The sequence below is a fragment of the Pristiophorus japonicus genome, chromosome 9 (assembly GCF_044704955.1).
Source record: "Pristiophorus japonicus isolate sPriJap1 chromosome 9, sPriJap1.hap1, whole genome shotgun sequence".
Classification (NCBI taxonomy): domain Eukaryota; kingdom Metazoa; phylum Chordata; class Chondrichthyes; family Pristiophoridae; genus Pristiophorus; species Pristiophorus japonicus.
The window spans coordinates 59,529,933-59,551,639 of record NC_091985.1 but is presented as its reverse complement, the minus strand read 5'-3'; the positions used below and the strand labels follow the sequence as shown (position 1 = coordinate 59,551,639).

General features: G+C 43.3%; 1 protein-coding gene across 1 annotated transcript in view; it reads right to left on the bottom strand.

Annotated features, from left to right (window-relative positions):
* Positions 1 to 21,707, bottom strand: part of haao (3-hydroxyanthranilate 3,4-dioxygenase) — a 54,318-nt gene that overhangs the window by 21,555 nt on the left and 11,056 nt on the right. The window contains exons 2-3 of the mRNA XM_070888691.1: positions 18,827 to 18,905; positions 5,345 to 5,428 (exon numbers count right to left, since the gene is read on the bottom strand). Of these exons, the coding sequence (XP_070744792.1) occupies positions 5,345 to 5,428; positions 18,827 to 18,905 (163 nt within the window). The remainder of the gene's footprint in view (positions 1 to 5,344; positions 5,429 to 18,826; positions 18,906 to 21,707) is intronic.

The window sequence follows — 21,707 nt, the reverse complement described above, 5'->3', positions numbered from 1 at the left end:
CGACTCTGGATCAGTTCCTATGGACTGGAGAATAGCTAATGTAACACCACTTTTTAAGAAAGGAGGGAGAGAGAAAATGAGTAATTATAGACTGGTTAGCCTGACATCAGTACTGGGGAAAATGTTGGAATCAATTATTAAAGATGAAATAGCAGTGCATTTAGAAAGCAGTGACAGGATCGGTCCAAGTCAGCATGGATTTCTGAAAGGGAAATAATGCTTGACAAATCTTCTAGAATTTTTTGAGGATGTAACTGGTAGAGTGGACAAGGGAGAACCAGTGGATGTGGTGTATTTGGATTTCAAAAGTCTTTTGACAAGGTCCCACATAAGAGATTGGTATGCAAAATTAAAGCACATAGTATTGGGGGTAATGTACTGACGTGGATAGAGAACTGGTTGCCAGACAGGAAGCAGAGAGTCGGGATAAACGGGTCCTTTTCAGAATGGCAGGCAGTGACTAGTGGGGTGCTGCAGGGCTCAGTGATGGGACCCCAGCTATTTACAATATACATTAATGATTTAGATGAAGGAATTGAGTGTAATATCTCCAAGTTTGCAGATGACACTAAGTTGGGTGGCGGTGTGAGCTGTGAGGAGGACGCTAAGAGGCTGCAGGGTGACTTGGACAGGTTAGATGAGTGGGCAAATGCATGGCAGATGCAGTATAATGTGGATAAATGTGAGGTTATCCACTTTGGTGGCAAAAACACGAAGGCAGAATATTATCTGAATGGCGTCAGATTAGGAAAAGGGGAGATGCAACGAGACCTGGGTGTCATGGTACATCAGTCATTGAAAGTTGGCATGCAGGTACAGCAGGCGATGAAGGCGGCAAATGGTATGTTGGCCTTCATAGCTAGGGGATTTGAGTATAGGAGCAGGGAGGTCTTACTGCAGTTGTACAGGGCCTTAGTGAGGCCTCACCTGGAATATTGTGTTCAGTTTTGGTCTCCTAATCTGAGGAAGGACGTTCTTGCTATTGAGGGAGTGCAGCGAAGGTTCACCAGACCGATTCCTGGGATGGCAGGACTGACCTATGAGTAGAGACTGGATCGACTGAGCCTTTATTCACTGGAGTTTAGAAGGATGAGAGGGGATCTCATAGAAACATATAAAATTCTGACGGGACTGGACAAATTAGATGCAGGAAGAATGTTCCCGATGTTTGGGAAGTCCAGAACCAGGGGACATAATGCTAAGGATAAGTGGTAAGACATTTAGGACTGAGATGAGGAGAAACTTCTTCACTCAGAGAGTTGTTAACCTGTGGAATTCCCTGCCCCAGAGAGTTGTTGATGCCAGTTCATTGGATCTATTCAAGAGGGAGTTAGATATGGCCCTTATGGCTGAAGGGATCAAGGGGTATGGAGCGAAAGCAAGAAAGGGGTACTGAGGTGAATGATCAGCCATGATCTTACTGAATGGTGGCGCAGGCTCGAAGGGCTGAATGGCCTACTCCTGCACCTATTTTCTATGTTTCTATGTTTCACCAGGGCACTCTGCATTACTGCCATAACAATGGGCCTGAGATTCCACAGGGAACTCCAGCAGACCCACAAGAGAAACAGAATCAGTTTGACAGGGTTTCCATGGGGGTTGCAGCAGGAGAACCCTTGTGGAATTTCAGGACCAATGCAGCCATCTTGTGGCCTTTTAAATGTAGCATGCAACAACTATGAAGTATCCTACCAACACAAGGTTCCTTCATTCTACACATTCAGGCACTCAAATAAGGTGTTACGGAGCTCAACACTTCGGTGACAAACAGCTTCATTCCTAGTCCTCATGATCTTTGGCTCCTCATGGAGAGGGCCCCGGAGATTCTGGGCCTGAAGGAGTAGCAGAGGAGGAAGTTAGAGGACTCCTTCAACCTCAATGCGAGCATCCTGTCTTTTTCATTCTTTGCCTCCTTACTCACTCATTCACTTCCTTATATGCAGTTATGCTATGCAGTGCTCCAGCATGACGTACCAGAATGCAAGCTCTGTTTCAAGGGGTGTCACACTACCAACATTCTAGGTACTCAACAGCAGGTGTGGGGCTGAACCCAATATCTGGTTTCAACTGAGCATTTAGACCCACTGCAACAGTGGTGAGTATCAGCATAGAGACAGCCACTCCAGAAGGAGCACTTGATGAAGCACATAGCACAAGTGAAGAAGAATCAGCACAGCTGGAATTGGAGAAGGTGCAACACAATGAAGGCGAATGAGTGTGAGGATTTCATCAGCCATTGAGCTCAAGGAATTGGATGTTCTTGGACCTGCTTACAAACACAGTTTAGTAGATTATCATTTGAGAGCGTGCACAGCTTGGGGGCATCTATGCTAGAGAAGACAACCCCTTTGAGCAGTGCCGCATGACCATCTGACCAAGCTGTAGATCATCGAGGACAGTATGGCTACACCAGAGCCTGATTTACCAAGGTCATAAGCTTATTCATAACATCCATGATGAATGCTCTGACTGGGCTCCCAGAGAACTCTGGCTCAAATCTTAGGCATTCTATCTGGTCTGGATTCACTGCATTGGGGATTCAGTTTGAAACAGCCATAATGCAACCTCACTGCTACCCAGCGATCCCACGTCGATCTCTGACCATTCTGAAAGGGTTTTCCGCAGCAAGGAGATGACAAAAGATGACACACAGGGCAAAGCCTCATCTGTATCATTATCTGCCCATTTAAATAACTAGACATGACAGAAAACAAGCTGACCCAGGCAGCCAGTGCACCAATACCCATGTCACCTGAAGCTGCAAGGCCATCTATTAACTCAGCATAAGGAAGAACTGAACACGCTTCATCCCAAGACACTGCCTTTTGTGTGAGGGTACTTAGATGTGTAAACGAGTGGATGTATCAGAGAGCGGCACAAACAGTCAAGGAAACTTGCACATAGCAATGTTTCTTCATACATCAGTTGTGGTGAATTTCCTCAGAAAAACAGCAAGAACGTTGCTTTTATGCCGTAGTCACGCTGAAAAGTTCCAGGAAATTACAGGACAATATTGGAACCATTGGCTGCTATAAAGTAAAGGAATCATGACAACTATCAGGGTAGTGGGTATTAATGGGCATGATTCTCTACGAAGCTTCACAGGGATGGCGTTTAACCCCCTTCTGTCCCTGAAGGAAGTAGCATTGAGGATATGGCCCATATGTCCACATGTGTGCCATCAATAATATTCTGCACTTTGAGGAGTCCAGGCAGATTGTAAAGTGCAGGCACCTTTTGCATTGCTGGCTGTTTTCCATGGGTAAATTTATGAAATCTCTAGCCAGGGCAAACAAGATACATGATACATTTGTACAAGGCAAGTTCTGAAGTTTGACAGATTTCTCTTGCTGTTATTTGGACGTATTGAGTATCATAAAAAGTCAAGGCAGCGATCACTTTGACAGCCATTAACATAACAATCCTACTCTGGAAGTGTTTTCTAGGTCTAGCTGCAGGAGACTGCACGGTCATGTCACAGTTTAATTGAGAAATTGTTGGCCTCGATTTTACCCCCCTCCCACAGGCAGAAGAGGGTCAGGGTATTAAAATATCAGGATCAAGCAAGTCGACCCCAAACTGACTCTATTCCCGGGCATTTTTAATTTTAACATTCCGAAATCTGGTCATTGACGAGGCGGACAGAGGCCTAATTAACATTCCAAAGTCGCGGCTAACTGGAAGTGAGGAGGAAACCTGAGCTGTCGGCTGATCCGAAGTGGGAGCTGCTGACTCCTGAAGGCAAGTGCTAAAGATTTGTTCTTTTAGCAATGTTTGCGGGCCAGGAGTGCTCCCCCCAGGCCTCACAAGGAAGCCTTCGCCCTCCACCAGCCCTGATCACTGCCTTTCCCCACCCCAAGCCCAGCCGCGATCTCTGCCCGGAGCCTTCTGCTTCCCCTCATCGTCAATCTCCAGCCTCCCCCCTCCCAATCGCGAGCCTGGAGTTGATGCTCCCTTCCAAGTGCTGGGGAGCACTCCCATGGGTCTCAGGCTGCAGCTTCCTACCACTAGTTTTGCCTCGTGCCCATTTGGCTGGCTGTCGGGTGGGATGCGGTCCAACTATATTCTAATGAGACCCCATCATTAAGCTCGGCTGAGCCTCCGTGTCTGCAGCCTTGCCAGGTTCTCCTCCGCTCCCCATTAATATGGGGGTCACAGATTCTGCATGCAGATGCCCTCGGGCATATCCATGTTTGACCACCTTGGCCTGTATACCTGGATATGGCATAATACTGGCTTTTTCCTCAGCACCCAAGGTGTAAATGCACGTCTTGCGTGCCTCCTCTGATCTCTTCTTCCTCCTCCAGAAACTGCAGACAGAGATGGATGACCAGTCAGATATCCAAAGTTCCTAATTTGGCCGTCTGTACAGATGCTGAATGATCTGCTGTGTATTTTGGGCTTTTTCTGTTTTTATTTCTTGTTGTATGCTGTCTTCTTTTAAGAAGGGAATAAGCACACAAGTCGTGCAGTATGCTTTCACCTCCAGCAGTTTTCTGGCCTCATGTAGATTGTTGTTAAGATTCTGTAGGGACAGTACTCGTGAGCTGACTGAGACCACTGCCAGGTGTATGTGTGAATAATTAGTCAGTTTTCAGTTCCTCGCAGCTGCAAGTTTCTACATCATTATTTTTAAAAATAAAAAGGCAACTGTACTAGATTTTAATTATGTTCATTATTTTTTGTCACCAGAAATAAGACATTACTGGTAGTTCAGGGTGAAAATACCTCTTCAATGCCTTCAGCTGTCCATCGTCTCTTTATTGATTATAATTTCTAAGAATATCATCTCAACCTAGACATTCTACCCCAAGTACAGGAAGGCAATCTGAGGTTTCATCCACAAACACAGACAGGAAGAATTCACCTCCTCTCCTCCTTTAGGGACCTCCTTAAAACCCACCTCTTTGAACAAGCTTTATTTTTCCTTATTTCTTGGGACATTTTTCTACATTACCGGCACTATATAAATACATGTTGTCATTCTTATAATAGTCATTCCTTGATCATTTGCTAAGTCCTCTTGGAAGTCTTTCATGGCTCCTGACTGTTAGAAAGGAGTAATGTAAACACATGTTGGAAGGCTTGTTAGATGGTTCTTTTGAATGGCGTGGGGGGGAGGGGGGGGGCGGGATCTATTTCCTCAGAGTGTTTTACCTCCTAAATAGCATAAACATTGAGTATTAACAATGACCCTGAGTCACATCCAATTGGATTGGATAATAATGATTTACATTTTAGAAAAATACAAGGAGAGTTGTAAAAGAGAAACAGTTCACACATAGATTTTATATTAAGCCTCGGCCACCACTGAAAAATCCCATCTTGAAAGCAGCTCACTGACCTCTCCTTCTCGAATGTGTACATCTTTGTGTTTGCCTTTCTCTATGATCTTCAGGCACATGTCTCCTTTGATCTGGTAAAACAACTAGAAAGCAAATAAAAGAAAACACATACCTAATCAGTAAAGTGAGTACTTGTACAGAATAAAATGTTCTAGTTTTGTTTCACAAAAGGCTACTAGTTCGTCTCAAATCTGTGAGAATTCAAGGTAAAAGTGGGTATTGGGCAAGAAATTGACTGAAGGATAGAAAACAGGAGTTGTTGTGTCGGTTGGGCGGAAAGTATTAGGTGGGTTATCCCAGGGCTCGGTCTTGGCACCACTACTTTTTCTAATTCAGATCAATGATTTTGATTTGGAAACTCAATCCAAATGAGTCAAATTTGCAGATGATATCAAACTAAGTATTAAAGCAAGCTCAGAAAGGGTAGAATGAGTTATTCAAAATAAACAAGTCGGCAGAATAATGGCAGATGAAATTTAAGGCTCAGTGTAAAGTATTGCACATAGGAAGGAAACATGGGTGACACAGTTACTCCACGAGTGTTGTTAAAATAGCTAAGATGTTGAAAGAAACCAAGGAGACTCAAAACTCAGCAAGCTCCTCTGCAGGGCAATAAGCAAAGAACAACAGATTGTTGAACTACATAGCCAAAACAGCAGAGGAAGTTGTGACCAAATGGTACAGTGCTGTGGTCAAACCACACCTTGAGTACGGTGTCCAGGTCTGATCACCAGGACACATGGGAGATATTTCAAGCATTGGAGACATTGCGGAGAAGAGCCACAAAGCTCATTCCTAGTGTCAGCGGACTCAGTTATGAGGAAAGATGAGAAGTCTGAGCATTACATAGACATATATAATTTTACTTAGGATATATGACACAGAAACAGGCCATTCCGCCCAACTAGTCCATGCCAGTGTTTATGCTCCACTCGAGCTTCCTCCTGTCTTTCCTCATCTAAATCTATCAGCATAACCCTCTATTCTCTTCTCCCTCATATGCTTGTCTAGTCTCCCCTCAACTGCATCGATACTATTTGCTTCAACCACTCCCCGTGGTAGCGAGTTCCACATTCTCACCACTCTTTAGGTAAAGAAGTTTCTTCTGAATTCCCTATTGGATTTCTTGATGACTGTCTTATATTGATGGCCTCTAGTTATGCTCTTCCCCACAAGTGGAAACATTCTCTCTGTATACACTCTATCAAAACCTTTCATAATTTTAAAGGCCTCTATTAAGTCACCCCTCACCCTTTTTTCAAGAGAAAAGAAACCCAGCCTGTTCATCCTTTCCTGATATGTATGCCCTCGCATTTCTGTATCATCCTTGTAAATCTTCTCTGCACCCTCTTCAACGTCTCTATATCCTTTTCATAATATGGCGACCAGAACAGTACTCCACATGTGGTCTAACCAAGATTCGATACATGTTTAGCATAACTTCCCTACTTTAGTTAAGGGAATGGAAAAGGTAAATCCAGAATATGACTTTAAATTAAATTGCAAGAGTAGGGCAGGGCAGCACAGGTTCAAATTAGCAAAAAAGTAAATTTAAGATGGATATCAGGAGGTACTTCATCACACAGAGAATGAGCAATACTTGGCATGGACCCCCAAACAAAGTTGGAGGTGAAAATCCTGGAATCATTTTAGAAATAGTTATTTAGAATTGTAGGGTTTTTTGAATGGATGGAACAAGATGGGCCGAAAGCACTTCCTTAAGTATCTTGTGATTGTAGTTGGCTTCACAATTTGTTGTTGATCAGAATTATTATTTCACAGAACCCATGATAGTCAAGTTCATAAGTACATTGCCCTGTGTACAGAAAAGAAAGGTCGCAGTTTTCATCCTTGAACTGTACTAAGTTTGTTGATCCAAGCCCAGGTTGCAGTCGGAGCTACAGTGAGGCTCACCAGACTAGACAGGGGAAAAGTCATCGAGAGTTCTCATTTCTCATCACTATCTAATGACTTCTGATGAGAACTGTTTATGCATGGACTTTGCATGAGGATAGGACCAGGCTTGGCTGTGATGCCCTTCACACTCAAATAATCTGCCAACAGGTTTACACATGATGAATAGCCATTTGAGGGAGGTAGCAGAGGACAATGTACCTCTTGACAATGTCGTGGTTCCAGGAAATTCTGGGCCCGTGACTTCCAGCAAGTTATTTGTTCATGGAGATCTCGATCTCGATCCCAACACTTTCCAGCAGGAGTCACTGGATAGTAATCTGGACTGGAAGCCCTATTTCTGCCAAATTTGAGATCAGCTAACTCAGCACAGACTGAAAATTGGATCTGGGACCTCTGGCCTAGAAACCTTAAGTGCTACACTGTGTGGTGTCATGTACAGCTTTTAACTTGGCATCAAAAACACATTTTGCTACATCAATGTGTTCCCAGAAAAAAAATGCTTAACTTTGAGAGCTGCTTGTGTCAGCCTTAAAACAAATATTGGCCCAGGTTGTGGGGTCAGTTGTTCATTACTTTCTATGGAAATTTGCACTGGAATTTACTGTAATTAGAGATCAAGTTAGGTGTGGTATCCGGGACCTGTGTGGACAGGAAAATGCAACAGCATGTCTCCTTAACCAATCAGATTAAAAATTCTTCAATTAGCACCGCAACCTGAACCAGAAAGTGTCAGTAAGAAACATAGAAAATATGTGCAGGAGTAGGCCATTCAGCCTTTCGAGCCTGCACCACCATTCAATATGATCATGGCTGATCATTTTTGCAACTTTAGTACCCCATTCCTGCTTTCTCCCCAGACCCCTTTAGCCGTTAAGGGCCATATCTAACTCTATTTTGAATATATCTAACGAACTGGCCTCAACAAGTTTCTGTGGTAGGGAATTCCACAGGTTCACAATTCTCTGAGTGAAGAAGTTTCTCTCATCTCGGTTCTAAATGGCTTACCCCTTATCCTTAGACTGTGACCCCTGGTTCTGGACTTCCCCAGCATCGGGAACATCCTTTCTATATCTAACCTGTCCAATCCCATCAGACTTTTATATGTTTCTATGAGATTCCCCTCTCATTCTTCTAAATTCCGGTGAATATAAGCCTAGTCGATCCAGTCTTTCTTTATATGTCAGTCCTGCCATCCCGGGAATCAGTCTGGTGAAAATTCGCTGCACTCCCTCAATAGCAAGAATGTCCTTCTTCAGATTAGACAAAAGCTGAACACAATATTCCAAGTGAGGACTCACCAAGGCCCTGCACAACTGCAATAAGACCTCTCTGCTCCTATACTCAAATCGTCTCGCTATGAAGGCCAACATGCCATTTGCCTTCTTCACTGCTTGTTGTACTTGCATGTCAACTTTCAATGACTGATATACCATGACACCTAGGTCTCGTTGCACCTCCCCTTTTTCTAATCTGTCACCATTCAAATAATATTCATCTTTTTGCCACCAAAGTGGATAACCTCACATTTATCTACATTATACTGCATCTGCCATGCATTTGCCCACTCACCTAACCTGTCCAAGTCACTCTGCAGCCTCTTAGCATCCTCCTCACAGCTCACACTGCTACCCAGCTTAGTGTCGTCTGCAAACTTGGAGATATTATACTCAATTGCTTCATCTAAATCATTAATGTATATTGTAAATAGCTGGGGTCCCACCATTGAACCTGGCGGTACCCCACTAGTCACTGCCTGCCATTCTGAAAAGGACCCGTTTATTCCTACTCTTTGCTTCCAGTCTGTCAACCAGTTCTCTATCCATGTCAATACATTACCCCCTATACCATGTGCTTTAATTTTGCACACTAATCTCGTGTGGGACCTTGTCAAAAGCCTTTTGAAAGTCCAAATACACCATATCCATTGGTTCTCCCTTGTCCACTCTACTAGTTACACCCTCAAAAAATTCAAGAAGATTTGTCAAGCATGATTTCCTGTTCATAAATCCATGCTAAATATTTAATTCAATGTCAAATCAGGTGCAGAAACTGAAATAAAGAGACAGAAAGAAAACTGGGATTAAGACTGAGATTTTAAAAAAGTCAGAAAGAAAAAGTAAAATAATGATTTAAAGTTAATCTAACAATAATTAAAATGTGAAGGAATGAGACTCCACATTTGTTAAAGCAAATTTTTAGTGCCTGAGGGGTTGTTTGGCAGTAATTAAGACTTACTACACTGTTAAATATATGTAAAAAGGAAGAGAGTAGCAAAAGTAAACGTTGGTCCCTTAGAGGCTGAGACAGGAGAAATTATTATGGGGAATAAGGCAATGGTAGAAACATTAAACAAATATTTTGTATCTGTCTTCACAGTGGAAGACACAAAAATCATACCTAAAATGATGGGGAATCAAGGGTCTAATGAGGGTGAGGAACTTAATGTAATTAATACAAGAAAAAGTCTTAGAGAAACTAATGGGACTAAAAGCTGAAAATCCCCTGGACCTGTCGACCCACATCCTGGGGTTCTAAAAAGAGGTGGCTGCAGAAATAGTGGATGCATTGGTTTTGATCTTCCAAAATTCCCTCGATTCTAGAACAGTCCCAGTGGATTGGAAGGTAGCAAATATAACACTGCTATTCAAGAAAGGAGGTTAGCCTGTCATCAGTTGTCAGAAAAATACTGGGATCCATTGTTAAGAAAGTGGTATCAGGGCACTTAGAAAATCATAACATGATTAGGTAGAGTCAATATGGTTTTATGAAAGGGAAATCATGTTTGACAAATTTATTAGAATTTTTTGAGGAAGTAACTAGCAGGGTAGATAAAGGGGAACCAGTGGATGTACAATATTTGGATTTCCAAAAGGCATTCAATAAGATGCCACATAAAAGGTTATTACACAAGATATAGGCCATTGGGATAGGTATTAGCACAGATAAAGGATTAGTGAACAGACAAAAAAACAGAAGGTAGGGATAAACAGGTCTTTTTTAGGTTGGCAGGCTGTAACTAGTGGGGTGTCGCAAGGATCAGTGCTGGGGTCTTAGCTATTCACAATTTGTATTAATAATCTAGATGAAGGGACCGAGTGTAATGTATCCAAGTTTGCTGACAATGCAAAGCTAGGTGGGACAGTAAGCTGTGAGGAGTACACAAACAGTCTGCAAAGGGCTATAGATAGACCAAGTTTGTGGGCAGTAAGGTGGCAGATGCAGCATAATGTAGGGAAATGTGAGGTTATTTATTTTGGTAGGAAGAATAGAAAAACAGAATCTTTTTTAAATGGTAAGAAACTTTTAAATGTTGGTGTTCAGAGAGATCTAGGTGCCCTCGTGCAAGAAACACAGAAAGCTAGCATGCAGGTACAGCAAGCAATAAGGAAGGCAAATGGCATGTTGTCCTTTATTGCAAGGGAGTTGGAGTACAAGAGTAAGGAAGTCTTGCTACAATTGTACAGGGCCTTGGTGAGACCACACCTGGAGTATTGTGCACAGTTTTAGTCTCCTTGTCTAAGGAAGGATATACTTGCCTTGGAGGTGGTGCAACAAATGTTCACTAGATTGATTCCTGGGATGAGGGGGCTGTCTTATGTTGAGATATTGTGTAGAATGGGTCTATACTCTCTGGAGTTTAGAAGAATGAGAGGTGATCTCATTGTAACATACAAGATTCTGAAGGGGGTTGACAGGGTAGATGCTGAGAGGTTGTTTCCCCTGGCTCGAGTATCTAGAACTAGGGGGCACAGTCTCAGGATAAGGGGTAGGCCATTTAAGACAGATGAGGAGGAATTTTTTCACTAAGAGGGTTGTGAATCTTTGGAATTCTTTGCCCCCAATATAGATTTTTGGAGTCTAGGGGAATCAAGGGATATGGAGATGGTGTGGGAAAATGGAGTTGAGGTAGATGATCAGCCATGATCTTATTGAATGGCGGAGCAGCCTCGAGGGACCAAATGGCCTACTCGTGCTCCTATTTGTTCTGTTCTTCTGTTCTGATGTAAAAGAGTACTTACACTTTTTCTGCCACCTTTAGTTCCTATCTCTGAGGCAAGTACAGGAACGTCAAGCCGTTCAATGTATTCGAATAGTGAGTCAGATGGCGAGATACCATGATAGCACATCTTTTGGAGGAGCAACGCATCTCAGACAGCAACTTACGGATTTCTGCGTTTATCTGCGCATGTGCAGTTGACGGAGGTTGTGGTCCAATTTCCACATAATTAACAGTCAGTATTTTTCGTCTCACCATTATTTCTACAGCAAAATTCAGCCCAATGGAAACTAATAATTTTATTAACTAACATAGCTTCAAGTAGCCACACACACAACATTACATTGAAGCTGTAATCAGGAGACAACAAAAAAATGCTTCAGGGAAAATGGTAGCTCCCATGCCATTCAGTTTTAAAGTTAATGGGCCAAATATTGAGGCTTCGCCGGGCGTGTATGAAGTGCGCATGGACCTGGCAAGGCCTCGCAAATGGTGGTTCTTAGCGTATGATGGGCATGCGCCGAGAACGGCCTTTCCGATCTGTCAACATTTCTTTCGACAGATCCTACACATCCCTGCAGGAAGGACATCCGCGGGGCAGAGATTGGGCTATTTGCCCAACTCTTGCCCAGTGAATGTCCTTCAAACTCTTATGCCTGGTAAAAGCAGGAGTATAGCTTACTTTTACCAGTGTAAGAGTTTTAAAACATAGAAAAATTAAATTTAAATCACATTTTTATATTAAAAGCCCTGTCCATTAAAGTAAGTTTTTTAACCCTATTAAAAAAAATGCAAAAAAAATTTTTTTTTCTAAAACGTTTAATTTCAATTAATTTTAAATATGTGAGGTATTTTTTTTTTAATTTAGTGTGTTGTGTTTCTTGATTTAGGGGTGTATTCTCACTGATAGTAATGGAAGCTCGCACAAACTCTTTGATTTCCCAATTAGTTTAGGTTAATGTCTGATGAGTGTAATATAGCCAAGTTTGCTGATGATACAAAGATGGGTGGGAGAGCAAATTGTGAGGAAGACACAAGAAATCTGCAAAGGGATATAGACAGGCAAAAATTTGGAAGATGAAATTGTGGGCCCAAGTTTCCACAAGAAAAAAAACGGGCGCCCCTCCGAGCTGGGCGCCCGTTTTTCGCGCCTAAAAAAATCCTTGGTATTCTCCACCTACTTACAGGTCCTCTGGCCCTCGGCGCAGCCAGCACGAGCTGTGGGGGGGGGGGGGGCGGAGCCAGGTCCCGGCGCTGAAAACAGTGCCGGGACCTCTGCACATGCGCGCTACAGTCGGCACGCAAGTGCAGTAGCTCCAGGCGCTGAACTGTGTGGGAGGGGCCCGAAGCACGCAGCCCCGAGCCCTGGCTGAATGGCCTCACTGGGGCTGCGTGGATAAGGCTCCTCCCACGGCCAGCTCCTGCTCCCCGCCCCCGACAACCACTCCCCCCCCCCCCCCCCCGTCCAGACCCGACCACATACCCGCTTCCCCCCCCCCGTCCCGAGACCCGAGACCCGCTCCCCCCCCCCACCCCCCCCGACTGACCCGACCCGCGCTCCTGTTTCTCTCTCTCTCTCTCTCTCTCTCTCTCTCTCAGCGGCACGAACGCCTGCAGAATTCTCCCTGGCTGAAGCACTTTCACACAGATAGGAAGATTTTCTTGGCTTATAAATGTTTATTCAGGTTGGATTTATTTATATAATATTTGTAGAAGTATAAATAAGGATTTATTGTCGAATTTAATGAGTTCCCTTCCCGCCCCTCCCCCCTCCCCCTCCCCCTCCCCCCCACCTCGTTCTGGACGCCTAATTTGTAACCTGCGCCTGATTTTATTAATGTGTGGAACAGGTTTTTTCAGTTCTACAAAAATCTTCACTGGCTCCATTCTACTTTAGTTTGGAGTACATTTTCACTGTGGAAACTTTCAAATCAGGCGTCAGTGGCCGGACATGCCCCCTTTTGAAGAAAAAATTCTGTTCTAAACTAGAACTGTTCTACCTGACTAGAACTGCAGAAAAAAAAAATGTGGAGAATTGAGATTTCTAAAATAGTCCGTTCTCCACTAGTTGCTCCTAAAAATCAGGCATGAATCATGTGGAAACTTGGGCCCATAATGTGGGAAAATGTGAGGTTATCCACTTTGGCAGAAAACATAGAAAAGAAAATTATTATTTAAATGGAGAAAGATTGCAAAGTGCTGCAGTACAGAGGGACCTGGGGGTCCTTGTGCTTGAAACACAAAAAGTTAACATGCAGGTAAAGCAAGTAATCAGGAAAGCAAATGGAATGTTGGCCTTTATTGCAAGGGGGATGGAGTATAAAAGCAGAGAAGTCCTGCTACAACTGTACAGGTATTGATGAGGCCACACCAAGAGCACTGCGAACAGTTTTGGTCTCCGTATTTAAGGAAGGATATACTTGCATTGGAGGCTGTTCAGAGAAGGTTCACTAGGTTGATTCCGGAGATGAAGAGGTTGACTTATGAAGATAGGTGGAGTAGGTTGGGCCTGTACCATTGGAGTTCCGAAGAATGAGAGGTGATCTTATCGAAACATACAAGATAATGAAGGGTCTCGACAAGGTGGATGCAGAGGTGTTATTTCCACTTATAGGGGAAATTGGAACTAGTGACATAGTCTCAGAATAAGGGGCCGCCCATTTAAAACTGAGACGAGGAGGAATTTCTTCTCTCAGGAGGGTTGTAAATCTGTGGAATTCTCTGCCCCAAAGAACTGTGGAGTCTGGGTCACTGAATATATTTAAGGTGGAGATAGACAGATTTTTGAGCAATAAGGGAATAAAGGGTTATGGAGGAGCGGGCAGGGAAGTGGAGCTGAGTCACTGCAGGTAAAGGTTACTCTGGCCTTTAGGGAATGGGTGACCATCAGGCAGAGCAGTGGAGGAAGGTAATGCAGGGGTCCCCTGCGGTCATCTCCTTCCAAAACAGATACACCGTTTTGGGTACTTTTGGGGGAGATGACTCATCAGAGGAAGGCAGCAGCAGCCAAGTTCATGACACCATGGGTGGCTCTGCTGCACAGGAGAACAGGAAAAAGAGTGGGAGAGCTATAGTGATAGGGGATTCTATTGTAAGGGGAACAGATAGGCATTTCTGCGGCCGCAAACGAGACTCCAGGATGGTATGTTGCCTCCCTGGTGCAAGGGTCAAGGATGTCTCGGAGCGACTGCAGTGCATTCTGGAGGGAGAGGGTGAACAGCAAGCTGTTGTGGTGCATATTGGTAAAAAAACAGGATGAGGTCCAAGCTGAATTTAGGGAGCTAGGAGTTAAATTAAAAAGTCTGATCTGAAAGGTAGTAATCTCAGGATTGCTACCAGTGCCATGTGCTAGTCAGAGTAGGAATCACAGGATGGTTCAGTTGAATACGTGGCTTGAGGAAATGGTGCAAGGATGAGAGATTCAAATTTCTGGGGCATTGGAACCGGTTCTGGGAGAGGTGCGACCAGTACAAACCAGACGGTCTGCACCTGGGCAGGACCGGAACCTATGCCCTAGGCGGAGTGTTTGCTAGTGCTGTTGGGGAGGTGTTAAACTAATATGGCAGGGGGATGGGAACCTATGCAGGGAGGCAGAGGGAAGTAAAAAGGGGCAGGAGCAAAAGGTAGGAAGGAGAAAAGCAAGAGTGGAGGGCAAAGCAATCAAGAGCAAAAATCAACAAGGGCCACAATACAACATAATTCTAAAAGGACAAAGAGTGTTAAAAAAACAAGCCTGAAGGCTCCGAGTCTCAATGCGAGGAGCATTCGTAATAAGATGGACAAATTAACTGCACAGATAGCTGGTAACGGATATGATGCAATTGGGATTACGGAGACATGGCTCCAGGGTAACCAAGGCTGGGAACTCAACATCCAGGGGTATTCAATATTCAGGAAGGATAGACAGGAAGGAAAAGGAGGTGGGGTAGCGTTAATGGTTAAAAAGGTTAATGCAATAGTAAGGAAGGACATTAGCTTGGATGATGTGGAATTTATATGGGTAGAGCTGCAAAGCACCAAAGGGCAGAAAACATGAGTGGGAGTTGTGTACACACCACCAAACAGTAGTGGGGAGGTTGGGGATGGCATCAAACAGGAAATTAGGGATACGTGCAATAAGGGTACAGCAGTTATCATGGGTGATTTTAACCTACATATTGATTGGGCTAACCAAACTGGTAGCAATACTGTGGAGGAGGATTTCCTAGAGTGTATATGGGATAGTTTTCTAGACCAATATGTCAAGGAACCAACTAGAGAGCAGGCCATCCTAGACTTGGTCTTGTGTAACGAGAGAGGATTAATTAGCAATCTGGTCGTGTGTGGCCCCTTGGGGAAGAGTGACCATAATATGGTAGAATTCTTCATTAAGATGGAGAGCGACACAGTTAATTCAGTGACTAGGGTCCTGAACTTAAAGAAAGGGAACTTCGATGGTATGAGACGTGATTTGGCTAGGATAGACTGGCAAACGACATTTAAAGGGTTGGCAGTGGATAGGCAATGGCAGACATTTAAAGATCACATGGATGATTTACAACTATTGTACATCCCTGTCTGGTGTAAAAATAAAACAGGAAAGGTGGCCCAACCGTGGCTAACAAGGGAAATTAGGGATAGTGTTAAATCCAAGAAAGAGGCATATAAATTTGCCAGAAAAAGCAGCAAACCTGAGGACTGGGAGAAATTTAGAATTCAGCAGTAGAGGACTAAAATAGAGTATGAGAGTAAGCTTGCAGGGAACATAAAAACTGACTGCAAAAGCTTCTATAGGTATATGAATAGAAAAAGATTTGTGAAGACAAATGTAGGTTCCTTGCAGTCAGAATCAGGTGAATTCATAATGGGGAACAAGGAAATAGCAGACCAATTGAACAAATGCTTTGGTTCTGTCTTCACTAAGGAAAACACGAATAACCTCCCGAAAATACATGGGGACTGAGGGTCTAGCGGGAAGGAGGAACTGACGGGAAATCCTTATTAGTCAGGAAATGGTGTTAGGGAAACTGATAGGACTGAAGGCCGATAAATTCCCAGGGCCTGATAGTCTGCATCCCAGAGCACTTAAGGAAGTGGCCCTAGAAATAGTAGATGCATTGGTGGTCATTTTCCAAAATTCCATGCACTCTGGTTAGTTCCTATGGACTGGAGTGTAGCTAAGGTAACCCCACTTTTAAAAAAAGGAGGGAGAGAAAACAGAATTATAGACTGGTTAGCCTGACATCGGTGGTGGGGAAAATGCTGGAATCAATTATTAAAGATGTAATAGCAGCGCATTTGGAAAGCAGTGACAGGATCGGTACAAGTCAGCATGGATTTATGAAAGGGAAATCATGCTTAACAAATCTTCTAGAGTTTTTTGAGGATGTAACTAGTAGAGTGCTTAAGGGAGAACCAGTAGATGTGGTGTATTTGGACTTTCAAAAGGCTTTTGGCAAGGTACCACACAAGAGATTGGTTTACAAAATTAAGGCATATGGTATTGCGGGTAACATATTGATGTGGATAGAGAACTGGTTGGCAGACAGTAAGTAAAGAGTGGGAATAAACAGGTCCTTTTCAGAATGGCAGGCAGTGACTAGTGGGATGCCGCAAGGTTCAGTGCTGGGACCCAAGCTATTTACAATATACATTAATGATTTAGACAAAGGAATTGAATGTAATATCTCCAAGTTTACTGGTGACACTAAGCTGGGTGGCAGTGTGAGCTGTGAGGAGGATGCTGCAGGTTAGGTGAGTGAGCAAATGCATGGCAGATGCAGTATAATGTGGATAAATGTGAGGTTATCTACTTTGCTTGCAAAAACAGTAAGACAGATTATCTGAATGGTGACAGATTAGTAAAAAGGGGAGGTGCAACGAGACCTGGGTGTCATGGTACATCAGTCACTGAAGGTAGGCATGCTGGTACAGCAGGCAGTAAAGAAAGCAAATGGCATGCTGGCCTTCATAAGAGGATTTGAGTATAGGAGCAGGGAGGTCTTACTGCAGTTGTACAGGTGAGACCACACCTTGAATATTGCGTGCAGTTTTGGTCTCCTAATCTGAGAAAGGATGTGCTTGCTATTGAGGGAGTGCAGCGAAGGTTCACCAGACTAATTCCTGGGATGGCAGGAATGACATATGAAGAAAGACTTGATCAGCTAGGCTTATACTCACTGGAATTTGGAAGAATGAGAGGGGATCTCATAGAAACATATAAAATGATGACAGGACTGGACAGGTTAGATACAGGAAGAATGTTCCCAATGTTGGGGAAGTCCAGAACCAGGGGACATAGTCTAAGGATAAGGGGTAAGCCATATAGGACCGAGATAAGGAGAAACTTTTTCACCCAGAGAGTGGTGAACCTGTGGAATTCTCTACCACAGAAAGTTGTTGAGTCCAGTTCGTTGGCTATATTCAAGAGGGAGTTAGATGTTCAATACAGCCATGACTATATTGAATGGCAGTGCAGGCTCGACGGGCCGAATGGCCTGCTCCTGCACCTATTTTCTATGTTTCTCGTTATGTTTCCATGATCAGATCAGCCATGATCTTATTAAATGGCGGAGCAGGCTCAAGGGGCCAAATGGCCTACTCCTGTTCCTATTTCTTATGTTCTTATAAGATAACATGCAGTGAATTGGAATATTCAGCTACTGAGCAGTCAATATATGACTGCCCAAAGAGTCTATATGATACATGGAGCAAGGGGGCTCAATAATGAGAAGAAAATAACTTACAAAGGTGAAGAATAAAGCTGTCTTGTGGATTAATATCATAATGTTGTTGCTGAGTGTTTAATTATGTGGAATCATTTACCAGTCAGTAAACCAAACTGTTGACTGTCTAGACTTTGAACTCCGGTTACGTAATATGTTTCTCATGTATTTAGCAAGAACTCTGATTTGAAGCTTTTGCTCATCGAAAAACTGTTGTTTCAAATTGCTTAATATTACTTAACTGACCGAGAGTTGAAGGTCAAGCCAATTGTGATTTGTCCTGTGTAATATTTTATCATCTTAAATTGCACCTTCTTATGAAGAACTAATTGCACATTCTTATGAAGAACCTTTTCAATTAAATTAATTGAAATTTCTAAACATTTTCTAAGATTACAGTTCATGAAGGTCTGACGCAAGTTACACACATTGTTCACAAAGGCGAGAGATTCAAATACCATGGGACAGAATTTTAAAATTGACAAATTAGCTCCCTCCAGGGGTCCATGGGTAAAGCAAGAAGCCTAATGTAACACTAAGCTAAAGAAACAAAAATATCCCAGGTTTTATTCTTGATCTGTGCTGAATTAGCTGATGCCAGCTGAAGAAGCTGTTTGGGTGCAACAAATGGGCTCAGCAATCCTAACTTAGAGGGGAAAAAAAACAATTAAAGTTCCTGTTCCCATCCATTGAGTCCTACTGGAAAGTGTTCATGTGTGGAAGTCGGGTGAAGACAGGATTGAGCTCAGCACACATGAATTACATTTAGGAAAGGTGGAGAGAAAAGAAGATTAATTATTCTCTGAAATCATCATCTGTTGCATTCCTGAATGTACAACAACCATTGCATAATTATGTTTCACCTCTTCTCCTTCTTCTAGGTGATAATCTTTCCTTGAATTAGGTCCTCCAACAAACATAATCTTTAACTGGCCACTGTGCCTAAAAAGCATTGTTATAAAACAAAGTATTAGCCAAAAGCTTACAGTTTTGAGGTTATTAACATTTCAAAATACTGGTCAGTATAAATTGAAATAAAGAGCATCGATTTACTCGATTAATCAACTTAATGAACTAGGACAATGTATCCCGACTATCTCCATATTTATACAGAATTAGCTGATATTTATGCTTCCTTTAAAAAGTGTTGAATAATTCTAGAAAGATACAGCACAGAAGGCCATTCGGCCCAGTGTGACTGATGCTAGTTGTCTCGCTAAAGGTGCATTGTTTTCAGCATCATCATCATGGGTTTTACTGGATACAATGTTTCTTTGCACCTTCACCAATTCAATGTTTTCCACACTTTCAATTAAATCCGGCACAGACTGATGAGGTGAATAAAACACACAGTTTACAGTACTGTTTGCTGTAACTTCTAATGAAAGAAAATAACTTGCATTTATATAGTGTCTTTCACAACCTCCGGATGTCTCAAAGTGCTTCACAGCCAATTTAAGTAATTTTGATATGTAGTCACTATTATAATGCAAGAAAACATGTCAGCTAATTTGCACACAAACAGCAATGAGATAAATGACCAGCTAATCTGTTTTAGTGGTATTGGTTGAAGGATAAATGTTGGCCAGGACACTGGCAGAACTTCCTGCTCTTCTTCAAATTGTGCTATGGTCTTGGTTACGTTCACCTGAAAGGGCAGATGGAGCCTCGATTTAAGGTCTCATCCAAAAGATGACATCACCAACAATGCAGCACTCAGCCTAGACTATGTGATCAAGACCTGGAGTAAGGCTTGAACTCTCAACTTTCTGACTCAGCATCAAGAGTGCTATCACTGAGCTACAGCTGACACCTTAATGGGCATGGATCCACAATAATGACTGCTATTAGATTAATAATCTCCATTCTGTCACAAGGACTGATGAAATACAGATGAAAATTGTCAGATTGTTGCAATTGTGGTTGCTCTTTTTCTCTACTTTTACCCTGAAGGGTTGTTAGTCGAGGCAGAGAATACAAAGAGCAAGGAGGTTATGCTTGAACTGTATAAAACACCGGTTCGACCGCAGCAGGAGTACTGTGTGTAGTTCTGGTCACCGTATTACAAGAAAGATGTGACTGCACTGAAAAGGGTGCAGAGGAGATTTACAAGAATGTTGCCTGGACTGGAAAATTTTAGCTATGAGGAAAGATTGGAAATGCTGGGTCTGTTTTCTTTGGAACAGAGAAGGCCGAGGGGAGACCAGATTGAGGTTTATAAAATTATGAGGGCGCTGGATAGAGTAGATAGGAAGGACCTGTTTCCCTTGGCAGAGGGGTCAACAACCAGGAGGCATAGATTTAAAGTAATTGGGAGGGAAGTATAGAGGAGATATGGGAGGAAATGTCTTCACCCAGAGGGTGGTGGGGTTCTGGAACTCACTGCCTGAAAGGGTGGTAGAGGCAGAAACCCTCACCACATTTAAAACATATTGGGATGTGTACTTAAAGTGCCATAACCTACAGGGCTACGGACCAAGAGCTGGAAAGTGGGATTAGGCTGGACAGCTCTTGGTCGGCCGGCGCAGATACGATGGACCAAAAAGACCTCCTTCCATGCTGTAAATTTCTATGATTCAATGAAGGCTTCTATACATGGAATATAGTTCCAAGGCAGTGAGCTGCCCGCTAATACATGACCTAAGTGGTTACTAAGTGAGCTTGACCTCTGACAGTGACAAGTGGGAATCTTCCCGATGGCCCTATTGAAGGGAGGGGGCCACCTCTCTATCCCTTCTGCCCTATCCACACATCTTATATAGACCTCAGCTTACTCAAAGGCTTCAATAACATCAGTGCCCCTTCCACAGCAGCTCCTCTCTCTCTGAACATGGCCTGAGCTCTTGAATTCCCTCCCAAAACATCACCGCCTCTCTACCTCTCCTCCTTTAAGTTACTCTTCGGTCAAGCTTTTGGTCACTGGTCCCAATATCTCTATGTGGTTCGGTGTCAAATTTTGTCTGATAATGTGCCTGGGAAGTGTCTTCGGACACTTTACTATGTTAATGGCACTATATAAATGCAAGTTGTTGTTGGTACTACTATATTTTGTTGCCTGGTGATGGTGGGCTCTCTGTGTAGTTATGATCCCAGCAGGAGCACAGTCTGCATTCTTCATGAGCCTCAATCCAAGAAAATAGGTTTGGGGTTACACTGGGGTCCGGGCAGCAGATGGAACTACAGTACTGCCCCAACCCACCTCTACTGGTGCAGTCCACCCCACAGGAAGATAAAGCCCGAGTATCAGTACGCTCCTGGGCATACACTGTCAAGGCAAGGTCAGCTTAATGGGTCAAAGATGCACGAGAAGAAGTACTGTGCATGGGTCACATCAGCCCCTATACTGCAACCTATTACCCAACATGTTAACAATGCACACTATCCTCTATGTAGCACACAGCGTTATTCTATTTGTATTATATTTGACCCTGAAATGAGCTTTCGCCCACATATCCATAGCATAACTAAGACCGCCTATTTCCACCTCTGTAACATCGCCCGTCTCTGCCCCTGCCTCAGCTCATCCGCTGCTGAAGCCCTCAGCCACGCCTTTGTTACCTCTAGACTTGACTATTCCAATGCACTCCTAGCTGGCCTCCCACATTCTAACCTATGTCAACAAGAGAGATCAAAAACTCGGCTGCCCAAGTCCTAACTCGCACCATGTCCCAGTCACCGATCACCCGTGCTTGCTGACAGACATTGGTTTCCGGTTAAGCAACGCATCGATTTCAAAATTCTCAT